Genomic DNA, 16,648 nt, shown 5'->3' with positions numbered 1-16,648 from the left:
AACTAGTATTATGCCTATTTTATAGATGAGAAAATCTAGGCATAGGTGATTAAGGAATTCCCCTAAGGTCATAACCCTAGTAAGTGGCAAAGCCAGGACTCAAACTCAGGCAGCCTGTCTCCAAAGCCCATGCATACTGCCTCCCTTAATAGTAATGATTAATTTTTTATAATCATAGCTTGCTTAGACACAGTACTCTATAGTTTATGAAGCACCTTTCACCCACTTTTGTATTCATTTCTCACCACAGCAGCCCGGGGAGGGAGGCAATGTTTACTCCCACTTTATAGAGGACAGCGGGAAACAGGGTCTGAAAGGGGGAACTGCCTTGCCTTGACAAGGTCACCCAGCAAGGTCAGTGGCAGAAGTGGGGCTGGAACTTGGAATTTTCCAAATTAATGACTCCGAATATGAGGGGGCCCTTCCCCAGCCTCACCCAGCTCCCAAATCCCCTCAGCAGCAGGCCTTCTGGCTGGAGGCCTTGAGCATTTCTCCCCAGGTCGGTTGTTCTGCCTGGGCTCCCACCTTTCAGCTGTAGGGGCCCAAGGCTCCGTCCTCCACCACCACCACCCCCATCAGATGGGAGGGGCAGGAACTCCAGGGCTGGTGGAGTTTCCGACCAGGCAGGAAAAAGAACAAAGGAACTGGGGTCGGGGGGGTGGAGAGGGTGGCCAGGAGGGTGGCAGGAGCAGAGGGGACGCTTCACCATGGAATATGAAGTCAAGAAAGGGAAGAAGGTAGGTGGGAGGTCGGGAGGGACACAGGGTAGGGAAATGTCCCCGAAGTTGGGGAGGGCACAGGCTGGGGGTGGGGGCAGCAAGTGGCATAAGCGGGGCCTTTCTTCTTATTTGGAAGGACCTTCCTTCCCACTCTTGGGCAGCCAGACATTTGGGCTCTAAACTCCCTTACCTGCTTCTCCACTCTCAGTGGCCTCTGCCATCCCTGGAATGGACAGACAGGGACCCTCCCCGAAACTGGCCGGACAGAGTCAGTTTGGAGATACTCCAACCTGCTGCCCTGGTGTCCCCCTCCTGCGGCTTCTCAGACGGAGGAACAGACAGACACCCAGCAGACCCTCCCCCTGCTCCCCACAGCCACAGACAGGACAATTGTGTGCTAGGAGGTTGCCTATGCAGGCTTGAGTCCCTCCCACCTGTTCCCCTGCCCCCTCCCTATCTTTACATAAGGGCCTCAGCCCGGGATCATTCCCCGCCCCCCTCCACCCCCACATTTTCTAGTGTGCTTCTCTGGATATCTTACCGGTTGTCTTTGGGGTTCGGGGAGCTGCTCAGATTCCAACTTCCACCCCACCCCCATCCCCACATATCCTTCTTCCCCGAAAAAATCTGGGTAGGGGCTGTTCTAAAAGGTGCCCACATGAATCATGAAGGGCTCAGAAGGGAGCCAAGACACACCTGCATGCATGTGCATGCTCTCCCTTTGTTCATCCTTTCAATAGACACTTATTGAGCACCTACTGCGTGCCTGGTGCTAGGGATGACGCAGTGGTGAGCAAAGTCAGGCAAGGTCCCTGTACCCTCCCTGGACAACACAGTTTAGTGGGGGAAGCAACTATTACTTTTTTTAAAAAAGGCAATAAATAATAATTGCGTTGTAAAATTGCATAAAAGGCCCCATACTCAGTACTGGAAGACAGACTATTAGAGTGTCCAGCCCTATACTGGTCAGTTTGAGTTGGGAGCTGATGGATGAGTGGAAGGACAGGGTGTAGGGAAGCGTGTTTGTGGCAGAGGAACAGCATGTGCAAACGGGGGGAAGGAATGTAGCAAGTAGAAAGGACTGGAAGATGGCTGTGCAGCTGGGGGCGAGAGGGAGGGGGATGAGGCTGGAGAGGAGGGTAGGGCCACAGACAAAATGTTCACACACACTCACACATGCAAGACAAAGTCCCAGCTCCGCAGCCCTCATTTAAGCCTCATCTCGTAACTCAGCCACGACAGACAGCACACAGCTTCTCCAGAGTCACCCTCACCAGCCTTTGAAGCCACCAGGATTTTGCACACACCGTGCCCTCTGCTCAGCATGCCTTCTCCCGGACAGTGTTCTTTCATTTCTCGGAGCTTTTATCCAGGCTCCACGACACCGGATCTAAAACGAGCTGAGTGTGTATCAGAAATCACCCGGAGGGCTTGTTAAAATGCAGATTATTGGGTCTCACCCCCAGTTTCTAAGCCAACAGGTCTCGGATCAAACTCAAGAATTTGCATTTCTAATAACCCTCCCCCCCAGCCCACGTGCCAGGTGATGCTGATGCTGCTGGCTGTGGGGACCACACTTTGAGAACCCCTGGTTTTTAGATCCTGGCTACTCAGAGTGTGGTGCGCAGACCGGTAGCACCAGCACCAGCTGGGAGCTCGTTAGAAATGCCGAATCTCAGGCCCTAATTCGGACCTACTGAATCGGAACTCATGGAAAACGCAGTAAAGTTTGTGACTCGCTAGTTTAGGTCATTTATCACAAACCCTGGAGGCAAGGATGGGGTCCCGGTCTCCACTGAATCCGCAGCACCCAGCACAGGGCCCAGCCACATAGGTATGAATAAACGTTTACTGAATGAATAAATGAGTGAATGATCGCGAGCTTTTGTGGACTTGTGTACTGTCTGCTTACCCAAACTAGAAGGCGAGGGCAGTGGGGTAGTTTTGTTTTGCTCACATTTGTCTTGTCATGCTGCAAGAGTTAAATAATCAGGCCACACATTCTACACAGTGGTTTTCAGCTGAGCTCCCTTTTGAAATTACCTAAGGAGCCTTTTTTAAGAGACAGGGTCTTGTTCTGTCGCCCAGGCTGGAGGGCAGTGTCCCAATCATAGCTCACTATAACCTTGAACTCCTGGGCTCAAGTGATCGTCCTGCCTCAGCTTCCCAAGGAGCTGGGACTACAGGTGTGCGTCACCACGCTCAGCTCTAAGGAGGCTTTAAAAATCTTGATGCCTGGGTCCCAGTCCCAGAATTTCTGATTCAATTGTTCTGGGGTATAGCCTGGACATCTGAAGTTTTAGAAACTCCCAGGTAGTTCTAAAGTATACCCAGCATTGGGAGCGATGGCTCTGAAGCATGGTTCTCACACGTGAGCATGCGTCAGAATCACCCGGAGGGCTTGTTAAACCCTCCTGCTCAGCCCCACTTCCAGAGTCTCTGATTCAGCCGGTCTGGGATGGAGCCCAGGAATCTGCATTTCTCTCCATTCCCAGGTGGTGATGCTGCTGGTGCTGGTTCAGGAGCCACATGTTGAGAGCTGTTGCTCTAGAGTGGTCTCAATCTTTCTTTTGAGATTTAGATTTATTGGTTTAGGCTAGGGCCCTAGAATTTGCAACTTTAACTTTGATCCAGGCCATTTTTATGCAGATGCCCCTGGATTATACTTAAATTTACTTATTAATTATTTCTAACTTTTAGGAAAGCACAGAGAGTAGCCTAACAAATACCTGTGCACCCACCACTCAGCCACACTGAATCCTAATATTTTTCTGTATTCACCCCAACCTAGGCCCATTCCTTAAACCTGGTTGGAGGGGCTATACTCACCTGGGTGTTTAGAATGGAGGTTTGGGGCCCATGCTGCTCAAGGTGAACTACTGGTTGCACCACTACTACCTGTCAGCGAGTTCCCTCTCGGGGGCTTAGTTTCTCCATCCATAAAATGGGAATCACAGAGGTACCCCTTCTGCAGAATATTTGAGAGAACGAAATTAAGTAATATAAGTAAAAGCGGGCATGGTAAGTGCTCACGACTGTCATTCCCCTGTCCTCCCCCAGGGCTTTGTATCCCCCATCAGAAGGCTGGTGTTCCCCAAGGCCGGGCGCCGGGCAGCCTTTAGGAGCAGTGTGAGCCGCCGGCCCCTGCACTCGATGCCCCTGTATCCCCCTGACTACCTCATCGACCCCCAGATTCTGCTGTGTGACTATCTGGAGAAGGAGGTCAAGGTGCGTGTGGGATGAGGAAGGGAGGGGACAATCTTGGGCTGAGGAGAGACCTCACCTCTCCTGGAGGTGAGGCCAACCCCTGGCCAGCCCTGTCTCACTCAGGGGAAGTTGTGGCTCATAGGAATGAGGCCTGGGTTCATGTCATCCTCGCCCCTCCTTATGCTGTGTACGGGCAGCAAGTGACCTCCAGCCGCTGAGCCTCAGTGTTCCCATCTCAGCAAGGGGCTCAACACCTCCCGCCAGGGGAGAGTGGATGGGAGAGCATTCTGTGCACCGCAAAGCCCTACCTTCTGTCAACCCAAATAACAAACAGAGAGGGACACTCTCAAAAAGAAAATGTTTATTGGGGAATAATTGTTCAGGGAAATAAAGGAAGGCAAAGGCTTTTAAAGGAAAAGTGAGGAGGACTGCCTAATCATTTTGAGATAACTATCCTTGGCTATAGGATCAATAACAAGGGTGGTACCAGTTCCAGGCTGGACAGGCAGTTGCTGGGCAGATGTCCTTGCAGAAGCATTTTTGTGTGCGTAAGGTTGTGATGGCCTCTGTGCAAAGTTGTGGTTTTCGCAGTTTGTTGTGATAGTTCTTATCATCAGTCATTAGTGCATGAGAATTCTTGCTTCGTGGCCTTCCCTGGCTCTATTTGCCAGGTTTTTTTAAAACACAAGTGACTCCATTTTGATTCCGACAACTTTCACACTTCCCTAGAGATTTTACCGCAGTGACCTTGTTGTTACTCGGACAGTATGCAGGTTAACAGCAAACCACAGAGAACTTTGACCATTCGAGAGCTTTCCTTCTATTTCATGAACACCATGAAGGAGCAGCCAGGGATCCTCATTTAGCTCAGAAAGATGATGGGGGAAGTGTTATCAGATTTAGCAAACAACAAGCCACCTAAATTTGAATTTCAGGTAAGTAATGAGTACTTTCTTAACATAAGTATGTCTCAAATATTTCAGGGGACTAAAAGTACTAAAAAACTTTTTAAAAATTTTGTTGTTTATCTGAAATTCAGATTTAACTAGTATCCTATATTTTATCTGGCAATCCTATACAGAGGGAAAAGCTAACAAATAAGTCCACTTAAAAATTGGGGACTGAAATTTCATAGAGAATAAAAAGAAAAGGTTCGATTGGTGGAGTTCACCTAGAAGAATACAACTAAAAATAATGGGAAAAGTTCATTCTTATATTGAATAACATTTAAGTGAAGTGATAACATTAGGCTATAAGTAGGAATGAATGAAAAAAATTGTTGATTTAGAGCATTATTTTTCTGACAAAGTGATCTACTAATTAGACATAACATACTTCCATTTGACTTCTGCAACAAGACCATAAAGAGGGCAAGTGATTTGCAATCAGTTTGACAATGATACTTGGGGCAGAGAGAGCCACTCAGTCCAGAGGAAATTCACAGGTGGTCAGTTCTTTCAAGCTATTACAACTTTTGCTTCCCTATGGAATCTTATAGCTAAATGACTATTTGTTAAGGTAATATAAGCTAGCAGTTGAGAGTGTGGGCTCTGGCAGGTGGAGTCCAGTTTTACCCTTTTAGCTATATAATTCTGGGCAAGTTTTTTATCCTTAAAGCGAGGATGAATGAGTGACTACATAGAAAGCGCTCAGAACCGGGTGCTTGGCTTCTATTATGGAGTCAATAAAAGTTACGATCAGATTATTATTAATTCAGATATTTCTATCTTAATTTATCTGCACCGCGTCAGTGAGGAGGCCAGGGTCCTCCAGGGGTTCAGAGTGACCTCTCTGTGCCCTTGTCCCTCCTGGTTTCCCGTCCAGTTCTTGGGCCACCTCACCTGGGTGACTTCCTCACTGAACCCCTCCAGTCGGGACGAGCTCCTGCAGCTGCTGGACACGGCCAGGGTAAGGCTCTGGGGAGGGAGGAGGGCAGGGTCTCGTCCTCTTCTCCTTCTCCTACCCACGGGCCGGGGACTAAGGAGATCCGAATCTCCCTGCAGCAGCTGAAGGAGCTGCCGCTGAAGACCACGGCGGAGCAGGACAGCATCCTGAGCCTGTCTGCCCGCTGTCTGCTGCTCACCTGGCGGGACAACGAGGAGCTCATCCTGCGTATCCCCACTCACGAAATCGCCGCGGCCTCCTACCTGCAGGACGACGCGCTGCACCTGCTAGTACTTAAGACCGGTACAGCTGGCGAGGGCGGCCGGGAGCGGCCAGGGGAAGAGAAAAGGGTCCAACGTCTAGTCTGGAGAATGGGCGTGGCCTGTGGCAGGGGCGGGGCCTGAGGCTGGGTGAGGGGCGGTGGGAAAGGCCTGGCCGCACTACCCTGAGACCAGGGACTGGCCGAAGATGCCATATGCAAGAAGACGGAGCCCGGGGTTGAGGCTGAAGGGTAGGAGGCCTGACCCACCATTCTGAGGGCAGGTGGCGGAGCGCGGGAAGATGGAGAAGCCGGGAACCTGAGGCCCAAAGTCACCACCCGGCTTAGAGGCTAGGTGGACCCTCGGGCTAGGGGCGGAGTCTGGTTTGGGGGCGTGACCATACGCTCGGGGGCGGAGCTACTGGTGGGAGGAGTCAGACACGCCAAGGTAGGGGCGGGGCTGAGGACGGGGTCGGGGAGGAGTCGGAATCCAAGGTTTGGCGCCCCTGAAACCTGGGACAGGGTCCGAGTTAAGGCTACAGAGGGAGGGGACAGCCTGACCACCACCTTCCGGTCGGAGAGCAGGTGTGAGGCGAGGAGCTAGGCAGTGGGTCGAGGAGGTCGGAAACCGCCGGCCACACCGAGGCCAGGGGTGGAATCAAAAGTAGGGGCGGAGACTGAGGTCGGGAGGGGAGCCGAAAGTGTGGACGCGGAGTGGGGCGGGGGTAGCCGCACTACTTTGAAGCCAGCTGGGGGCCCTGAGGCCAGGGGCGGCGGGACCCAAGAGAGGCGGGGTCTGGTCCTCCAGATGGCCTCGGTAGGGGTCTCAGCCCGGATCTTCTGTGGCTGATGGCCCCCCGGACTCCCGTAGGTCTGGGCGTGGACCCGGTGCCGGCTGGCGTGGACGCCAGCCCTGGGGGCGCGGGGCGAGACCCCGGCCCGCCAGGCGCGGCGCCCGAGAAGCGGCGGGTGGGCACCACGGAGCGGCGCCACACCATCTGCAGCCTGGACTGGCGCATGGCGTGGGGCGGGGGCGCCGAGGCCCGGGCAGCGGGCGGAGGCGGCGGCGGCGGCAGCCTGGAGCGCCAGCGCGCGGGGGCGCGGGCGTCGGGCAGCTGGGAGCGCCGGCAGACGTTCAGCGGCAGCTGGGAGCGGCGGCACGGCGGCGGCGGCGGCGGCGCGGGCAAGCCGGGCGGCAGCTGGGAGCGGAGGCAGGCGGGCGGCGGCGGCGGCGGCAGCTGGGAGCGGCGCCACCCGGGCCCCAACCCGCTCGACCCGCAGGACCCCAGCCCGGATGCCTACTGCAACCTGGTCATCCTGGCTGTGGCCAACAGGGTGAGCCCGAGGGCACCCCGCGCTCCAATGTCCTGTCTCGGGGACGCTGCTTCTGTCTCTCCCGCCCGGTCCCGCCCCATTCGCGAGGTTCCTGGATCTGCCCCGGCCTTTTCCCTTCTCCTTCCTTAGGGTCCACCCAGTCTTCCCTTTGACGCCTTAACGCCTTCTAACCTCCAGCCCCGGACACCTCCAGGACATCTTCCCCTGACTCCCCCAGTGGGGCGAAAACTCAAAATAGCCCAAACATGCTAGACCTAACCCCTCCTCCAGCCCTGCTCCTTCTCCAATGTTGTCAATGTTAGCACCACCACAGTGACAATCAGAGCATATTAATCACCAGCATGAACTGAGTGCCAACTCATGCCAGACACGGACCGCATCAATTCATTTCACTCTCACAGCAACCCCTAGAGGCGAATAGTACAACTATTGTATCCCAATTCTACAGAGAAGGAAACTGAGATCCAAAGGTTAAGTAAGGTGGACAAGGTCACACAGGAAGCAGGTAACACTTTTAAGATTTGAACCCACGAAGGTCAGAGCTGGTATTCTTGGTAACTAAGGTGGTCACCCAAGATAGAAGCCTTCCTGCCATTCTTGCCTCTCCTCCCCTCCCCCCTCTTCCATATCACCCTTGCTTTTATTCATTTGACCGTGTTCATTGAGTGCTAGGCATTGGGCTAAGTGCTCTGGATACAGAGGTGAAACAATACATTTGGTGTCCTCCCTTATGGAGCTCACAGTCTAGCAGACACCTGCAAGCTCTGAGCCTTCTAAGCTTTTCCTCTGACCCCAGGCCACCAACTCCCTCTGTATATAAACAGTGGCGAACAAATTAGGTATGGTGCCTGTCTAGAGAGAGAGACGGATGATAACCAGTAAACTCAGACACTGTAGCTGTCTCCCTGCCCTTGAAACACTTTCTCACTCTGCTTCCGGCTCCATATCCTCCTACCTCTCTGGCTCCTCCTCAGAAGCTGGTTCCTCCTCTTCTCTCCAGACTCTGAAAGTTGGAGAGTCCAGGCTTAGTCCTTGGTCCCCTTCCCTCCTTTATCTACTCGTTTCTAGGTGACCTCTAGTCTCATGGCTTTTAAGACCCTGAGAACTCCCCAAATTTCATCTCTCACCAGATCTCTACTCAGCCTCTCCATTGGAAGGTCTACCACGCATTTCAAACCTAACACATTGAAAGCTGAGCCCCAGTCTTCCCCCCTACACCTGCTCCTCCCTCGGTTTCCCGTCTCTGTTAATGTCAGCTCCATCCTTACGTTGCAGTGATTCTTGGCTCCCCACCCCTTTCCATCTCTCTCTTTCCCTCTCCCTTTCTCTCTCCTTCTTTCACCTCCCCCGACCCATATCCATTCCATCAATAAATCCTCTTACTTCTCTCCACCCTCCACTGTCCCCACCCAGGTCTGTGCCCCATTCTCTCATCTCGATCATGGAGTCACCCCCTCACTGGTTCACCCCTTGCATACAATCTGTTCCCCCAGGCAGTCAGAGTATTCCTGTTAACACACAAGTCACATCCTGTCACTGCTCCAAATCTTCCAAAGCTCCCCTTTTCACTTAGAGTGAAAGCTACCATCCTGACAGTTGTTTACAAGGCCACCTCCAGCTACCACGCCCATTTCCTCTCCACCTCATTCCTTCTACTCTTCCCTTTTATTCACTCCACTCCCACCAGACTGACCTTGTAGAGTGCAAGAGGCCTGTGTGTTCTGGATGGTTCACTGTGGCACCCCCAGCACCTAGAACAGGTGCTAGCACCTAGTACCTGGCATGTAACAGGTGTTCGATAAGTATCTGTTGAATGAGTGGATGAGCTAATGCAAATTATATCATTATACCTTGCCGTGGGGACCTAGAAGAAAACAAGCAGGTTGCAGTGATGGAGGACGGGGGAGGAGATCCATTTCAATAGGGAAAGTGAGTTTGTGCCATTTAAACTGAAATGTGAAGGAGAGCAAGGCGTTAGCAGCGTGAAGAGCCTGGAAACAGATTCTATACAAATGCAACAGTGTGCCCTGTTCATCCCCTGGACTGTGAGAGCTTTGGGGTACAGATCCCGGCCCAGCACCTGCCATGCAACAGGAATAAATGAGAAGTTGTTGAATGAGTAAATAAGAGTTGCTTTCCAGGCATGTCTGAGCCTCTAACCTCCTATCTGAGACATCCTGGTCCTGAGGAGGGTATAGGAGTTAGAGACGAAAAACTTGGGTGCTAACTAAGGGCATGAACCTGCTGTGTGAGCCTGTGCAAGTCACTTAGCCACTCTAAACCTCAGTGTCTTTAACTATAAAATAAGGATCATCTCTTCCTTGTCCATTTTGTAGGGTTATTGTAAGGATCAATTCTGGTTTAATGATTAGTGCACCCCTACTATCCCAAAATGCCTATCTTGAGTTAGATTTTAATTTATACCTTGAGCTTTTTTAGAGACACAGAATAGGAACAGCTTCATGAAGATGGTCTCTTCATCAGTTATTGTCTATGTGTCTTGCTTAAAGACATAAAGAGGTAAATTAAACATTCCTCTTCAAATTTGCAATCTCAAAAACAATTCACCCAAGAACTTAAACTCTTTCCTTCTACCAGAGACTGAAGTTTATGTATTTATCCTGCTTCCATTTTTGCACTGGATGCCAGGAAGCTCATATCTAAATATGGTAGTTGAGCCTAAAATTTTGATACATTTAATTATTTCTCCTCCTACTAGATATAGGAGAACTGGATTCTAATCCTGGCTAATCACTTTCCGTCTCTGAGCCTCAGCTTCCATACCTATACATTAAACTAAATTTGGGCTTATTTTAGGTAAGCTTCAGGAATGCTCATGAATCCTCTAGAAATTTGGGATGTATTTTTCATGGCACAGGAGTCAGAGTTGTTGCTGGATTCTATAAAGGGGTTCCAAGACCAGAGAGTAGCCATAAAATTTTGATGAAAAATGTTCTCAAAATCAATTTAAAAGGGTCCGTATATGTGCGTTTCTGTGAGCCTCTTTACACTGTGTGTTAGGAAGCAGGGCATATCCTGGTCATTGGTGAGGACCTGAGCTCTCTCTCTCCCCGGGCCAGGATGCTGCTGAGGAGTCCTGCGCACTGATCTGCCAGGTCTTCCAGATCATCTATGGGGACCAGAGCATTGAGTGCGTAGATCGGGCTGGCTACCACTACACGTCTACACCCGAACGGCCATGGCTCTGCAGCCGCAGTGAGTAACCACTCCTGGCCTCCCCTCTTGTGGAATATCCTAAAAGGCCAGGGGAAGGAGGATGCCCCAGGACTCGGGGCTAATGAAGGCCTTTAGGAGCCCTGATCCCTACCACAATTACCGTGTAGGTTAAATAAAATGTCAGTTTTCATGATGACCTCAAACTTAGCTCCTTCAAGGATGTCTGGGTTGCCAAATTCAGAATGAGCCCCCTCGGAGCTGAACTCCCTCCCATTTGTTTTTATGTCCTTGCTTTGCAGAAACTGAGGCACATGCATCGTCTACTTACTGTGCATCCAGCCCCACTGGGACCCTAGGTCAACACCAAGATTTCCAGACGGGTTATTGGATGCAATCAAGAGCTAGAATGAGAATGAGACTAACAGAGGCATTCATTGAGCACCGATTGTGTGCCAAGCACAGTACCAATGTGCCATGTCTTAATCCTCGTAGCAACCTGTTTGTCACTGTATCCCCTGTGCCTAGCATGGGATTGGGTACATCACAGATGCTTGGGAAGTATTTTTGAGTGGATGAAAGAACTCTCTGAGGCCTTATGATTCCAGTTTCACAGATGAAGATGTTAAGGCTCAGAGTAGTCAATAAATGCTCAAGGTCACATAGCTGGTAAGTGGCAGAGTAGGGATTCAAACCCAGGTCTGTCCGATTCTAAAGCTTCTCTCTGCAACAGCCCCACTCCGCACTCTGCCTTCAAGGCCAGTAGGTGCATTCCCTCAGCCGCAGTCCCCTGCAGTGTGGTCCCTGTGTCCCGGCTGCAGCCACAGAGTGCTGGCTCTGTTTCTTCCGAAGGCCTGCCCGTCTGTGGGAACTGTGCTTGTTGGGAAGCTGGGATAGTTCATCGACTCTCACAAGGATGATGGGCAAATAAATGAGATGACTCAACAGATAGTTCAACAAATTCATTCACTCGATGAGTATTTACTGAGCACCTACGATGAGAGATGCAGTACTAATCACCAGGACATACAGGTCAGCAACCCTAGACGTGGCCCTATCGTCACGAAGCAGGCATCACCGAGGCTGGCTGACAGTGATTAATTAATGACACAAACAAACATGTAACCACAGATTGTGCTGTGAGAACACATAATGAGGACCTGGCCTCACCTGGGAAGTCAGGGCCAGGCAGTGACACTGAGTGGGCCGAGATCAGAAGGCCGAGGCCACTACCTGGATCAATGAGGTAGCAGGATCAGGAAGAGAGCATGTTCTCTGTCACTGGTGCCTCTTTGCTCTGAAGATTTTGACATCCTCCCATCACAAAATTCTTTTTTGTCTTGCCTCAAGCACACACAGTTTACAAAACACTCCTTCACCTGTTCCTTCATCTGCTATTCCCAAGGCCCCCACCAGGTAGGGGGGAAGGCGGTATTGTCCCCACGCTGGGGAAGTTGAGAACCAGAAGCAAGGGAGGTGAGTTGCCCAAGGTCAGCGGGGCAGGACTAGACCCCAGGGCGAGGCTGAGGTTGGGGCCTCAGGGAGCCGGGGATGTTGGTCCCTGCTTTGCCACCTCTGAAGTTCCTCTGTCTGCTGGTCCCAGGTGAGAGCTGCCGCACAGATGGGACTTACGCCTATGACGCCGACTTCAGCTGCTGCAGCTCCTTGTGGGTATAATCCTGAAGAGGGTGGGGTAGGAAAAGGGAAGCCTGTACCCCTAATGACCATGAAGCCCCAAACTCCTGCTCTATGATATGTAAGAGATAAGGGAAGAGATTACAGGCATGAGCCACTGTGCCCAGCCTCCAAGGTTGACTTTTTATTAGGCAATATTTATTGAGTACCTTCTATGTGCCAGGCACTGTGCTGTGTGCAGCAGATACAGCAGGAAACAAGACAGAGGGCAAGACCTCTACTTGGCACAGAGTAGATGCTCAAAAGATGAAGAAAACCAAGGTCTCTGGTCTTTCCAGGTGCACAATCTAGCACAGGAGGCGATGAAATATCATTTCATAGTAATAATAATTAATGTTATCAAGCACTAAAGAGAAGCTCAGAGAGCTGTGAGAGAGGCTGAGGGGGACCCCAGGTCATCTGGGGAGTCAGGTGGGCCTCTCAGAGGTGATGCATGAACCGAGGCCTGGAGGATAAAAAGGGGAAGAGTGTTCCAGGTAGAGGGAACAGCAAGTGCAAGAATTCAGAACAGGATAAAGCTTAGTGGGTTTGAGGAGCAGTAGGAGGCCACTGTTCTGCAGCAGGGGGTGCGAGGGACAGGATGTTTGGTGGGGGAACTTGGAAAGGCCTCGCGTGTTACGCATAGACTACAGACTGGGGGAGCACGTCTAACAGAGGGTCTAAGCCAGCTGGTGGGGTCAGGGAACACTTTCCTGAGGAGATGATATTTAAAATCCAATGATGAGAGTTAGCTGAGCGAAAGGTAGGGGAAGAGAGGCACTCCAGGCAGGGGAAACAGCATGTGCAAAGGCCCAGAGGTGAGGAGGTGCTTGCAGGATCAGAGGGAAAAGGAGAAGGCAGGTGGCTGGAGCATAGAGGGCAAGGGTGAGCACAGTGAGGGACAAGGCTTGAGAGGTGGCAGAGGCCAGGTCATGTGAGGCCTTGGGGGCCAAAATGGGGTCCAGGATGAGCCCTCAGAGCATCGGTAGCTGTGCCCTCCCATCTCCAGCCTGCCCTGGGGAGAGGAGCTAAAGGGAGGCGAGTGAAAGCCCCTTTCCCCTGTCCCTGCAGCAATGGCTCCCAGGACACTTTTGAAGCATGTTACAGCGGCACGTCCACGCCCTCTTTCCACGGCTCCCACTGCAGCGGCAGTGACCACAGTGGCCTGGGCCTCGAGCAGTTACAGGATTACATGGTCACGGTGAGCTGGGGCAGGCGGTGGGGACAGCACACGCACAGGCCTGGAGGCTGGAGGAAACATGGGGGTGTTTCAGGGATTGTGCGTGGTCCTGGGCACAACCAAGGCAGAAGATCTCAGAGGTCAGGGCGGGGGATGAGGTTAGGAGAGTAAACTGAGGCCAGCCTGTGAAAGGCCCTAACTAATGTCAGCTTGCATTCATTGAGTGCTTGCTGTATACCGGGCACTGCTACAAGCACCTTTCGTGCATCATTTCTTTTTATCCTTTCGACAGCCCCAAGAGGGAGATACCATCATTATCCTCACTTTGAAGATGAGGAAAGCAAGGGTCAGGGAGGTTGTCACCTACCCGAGATCACAGAGCTGGTCAGTGAGGGGCCAGGATTTGAACTGCGGCAGCTTGAGTCCACATCCCATTCTTAGGTGCAGCCCAAGGGGTCTGGATGTGCCAAGCAGGCCATGGAAGGGCTTTCAGAGGAGGGCCGGGCCCCACATGCCCTAAGAGAAGGCTCTGGGTCTTTCAGGCAGCGGGTGGGTGGGGTTGCTCCCTGGGATTGATCTCAAGTGTTGTCCCCCCACAGCTGCGGAGTAAGCTGGGGCCCCCCGAGATCCAGCAGTTCGCGGTGCTGCTGCGAGAGTACCGGCTGGGGCTGCCCATCCAGGACTACTGCGCGGGCCTGCTGAAGCTCTACGGGGACCGGCGCAAGTTCCTCCTCCTCGGTGAGCCCCTTGCCCGCCCTGCGGTTGGCTGAGGCCCCTACTTGGTCCATGCCATTCCCGGTCGGGCACCAGGCTAGGAACGTTTTCTTCTTCTCCTTCGGCCTCTGATAAGGCCAGATGATGAGATCCATCGGGCAGATGAGGAGCCCGAGGGGCAGAGAGGGGAAAGGACTTGTCACAATGCCAGGAGACAGAGCTGATAAGAAGAACAAAGCACTGGTGTAGTCATTTCACTGTCACAGCTAAGCTGGGAAAGGGAGCGATTCTTCTCATTTTATCCCATTAAGAAGCTGAGGCTCAGAGAGGCTAAGGAACTTGTCTAAGGTCACACAGCTAGTAAACAAGGCTAACAACAGTAATAATACTAATAACATGTATTTGGCAGTTACCCTGTGCCAAGCATTATCTCATTAAATGCCCCCAGTTCTGGGAAGTAGATGCTATAATTTGTCCCCATTTTGCAGTTAAGGAAACTGAGGCTCAGAGTAGCAAAGTAGCAAAGTCACCTGGCTAGTAAGTAGGGATGGAAGTAAAAGCAAAGTAATGTTTATGGAGCACACGGTGCGTGCTAAGTTCCTAGGGGGAGAACAGGTGCAATTATCTCAGTTTCACAGGTGAGAAAAGGGAGGCTGAGAGTAGTTATTTAATGAAGGTGACAAAACGAATAAATGGGACCGTGACAATCGTAATACTAGTAACAATAATAAGCTGTCATGCAGCGAGCATTTACTGTGTGCTGAGCGTTGTGTGGTTATTTGCTGGCTCAGAGAGTTAAGGAACTTGGGCAAGGCCACACGGCGGTGCGCGGCAGAGCAGGGACTCGAATTCAGATCTCCAGAGAGGGCGACTCTGCGGGAGGGGAAGGGGCTGAACCTGAGGAGCACCACCCTGGCCCTCACCCGCAGGGATGCGGCCCTTCATCCCGGACCAGGACATCGGCTACTTCGAGGGCTTCCTGGAGGGCGTGGGCATCCGCGAGGGAGGCATCCTCACCGACAGCTTCGGCCGCATCAAGCGCAGCATGAGCTCCACGTCGGCGTCGGCCGTGCGCAGCTACGACGGCGCGGCGCAGCGGCCCGAGGCGCAGGCCTTCCACCGGCTGCTGGCAGACATCACGCACGACATAGAGGCGTTGGCCCCGGATGACGACGATGACGACAACGACAACGAGGGCGACGACGATGACGAGTCCCAGGGCTCCCGGGGAGGGGGTGACGCTGCTGAAGACAACTACCTGTAGCCGCCGCCCGTGCGGAGGGCGTGGAAGGGGGTGGCCCCGTAGCCCGCCTCTGGCGCTCACTCACTCTCACCTGTGGGACCCTCATCCACAGGCCTCCCGCCTTACACCCTGGCCAGGGTCTTCACTCCCGGGGTTGCTGTCCCTGCTTTCGGGCCCTGGTCCATGCAGTACCAAGGACGTCCTGCAGGGGGTGGGCGAGGCCGGACCCTCGAGTCTGGGGCGGTCGCCCGGGGCTCAGCAGGGCCCTCTGCCAGCCCGGAGTTGGGCAGCATCCGACTTTGTCCCACTAGCCCAGAGGGCTCGGCCCCAGGACCCACCCTCCTCCCCAAGGCTCCCTCCGCAGCTTTCCGGAAGGGATGAAGGGTGGGCTCCACCTGCTGGCCGACTGAGAAAAGAATTTCCAGAACCCAGAAGCTTCTGTTGGTCCTATTTTACGGAGCGGGAAACTGAGGTTCAAAAAGAGGAGAAGGGACTTGAGGGGATCTCCTGATTCTCCTTATATTACCTCCAATAGACCATACTGAACAGTGTAGAAGGTCTTTTTAAGGCTCTAATCGCAGCGTGTCCCCTCCCCTGATAGCAGGAGTTGCCTCCTCAGTGCGGAGGAGAGGTTTTCGTCCCCTCAAGTTTGACTCAGGTGGATGATCTGGGTCTCACTTGGAGTCCTAAGACCCTGAACAACTTGCTTGTTCGGGTCTTGGATCTGGAGCCCGATTTGGATTTGGGATCTTCGATTTGGAGCCAGACAGAGCGGGAGCTCTTACCTGGTTAGTGTCCTGGCCCCCCGTTTCCTCATCCACCCAGGGGGGTGTCGTGGGGAGTAATGAAAGCCAAGACCTTCGTTCAGGCTTTAGCACGTGATAGGCGCTCAATAAGTGACTTTCCTTGCCACATCGAACACTTTCTGACTCGGTTTTCCTGTCTTGCCTGCGATGGGATGAGAACTGGGGGAGAGGGTGTTAAGAAGACCCTCAGGTAGCTCTGTTTGGGAAGAAGAAACAGGACTTGCCCTTTGAAGCTCAGTTACAGCCTGGCTCTGTGCAAGGCCCAAACGAGAAATAGCCAGGACTCCACAGCCCTCTGTGGGTCTAAGGTAGTCAAATCTGACGGCGAGTTGGAGAGGTAGGGAGGTCAGGATCGGCACAGCCCTGGGCACCATCGCAGTAAAGACTTGGAGGCCAAAAGGAACAAGGCCAGGGAGGAGGTCAGAAACTCACGTAGAAGAGCTCAAACTTATG

The 16,648-nt window shown here is 52.7% G+C and overlaps 1 protein-coding gene across 1 annotated transcript; it reads left to right on the top strand.

The window, feature by feature from the left end:
- Positions 1–700: 700 nt before the first annotated feature.
- On the top strand, positions 701–16,399 carry CCM2L (cerebral cavernous malformation 2-like). The gene is made up of 9 exons (XM_012637741.1): positions 701–737; positions 3,780–3,947; positions 5,751–5,834; positions 5,930–6,113; positions 6,941–7,404; positions 10,485–10,620; positions 13,324–13,453; positions 14,032–14,170; positions 15,076–16,399. The coding sequence occupies exons 1-8, from the start codon at positions 708–710 to the stop codon at positions 14,132–14,134; spliced, it is 1,299 nt and encodes a 432-aa protein (XP_012493195.1). The 5' UTR covers positions 701–707; the 3' UTR covers positions 14,135–14,170; positions 15,076–16,399.
- Positions 16,400–16,648: the final 249 nt, after the last annotated feature.

The sequence above is a fragment of the Propithecus coquereli genome, unplaced genomic scaffold, assembly GCF_000956105.1.
Source record: "Propithecus coquereli isolate 6110/MARCELLA unplaced genomic scaffold, Pcoq_1.0 Scaffold122, whole genome shotgun sequence".
Lineage (NCBI taxonomy): Eukaryota > Metazoa > Chordata > Mammalia > Primates > Indriidae > Propithecus > Propithecus coquereli.
The sequence above is the reverse complement of the archived record's forward strand: the minus strand, read 5'-3'. Positions and strand labels throughout refer to the sequence as shown.

Bases quoted from the DNA above. Each gene is read 5' to 3' on its own strand.
- CCM2L (XM_012637741.1), top strand. From the start codon at position 708: ATGGAATATGAAGTCAAGAAAGGGAAGAAG. The intron at 3,948-5,750 runs GTGCGTGTGGGA...TTTCCCGTCCAG, and splicing joins ATCTGGAGAAGGAGGTCAAG to TTCTTGGGCCACCTCACCTG. The intron at 10,621-13,323 runs GTGAGTAACCAC...CTGTCCCTGCAG, and splicing joins GCCATGGCTCTGCAGCCGCA to CAATGGCTCCCAGGACACTT.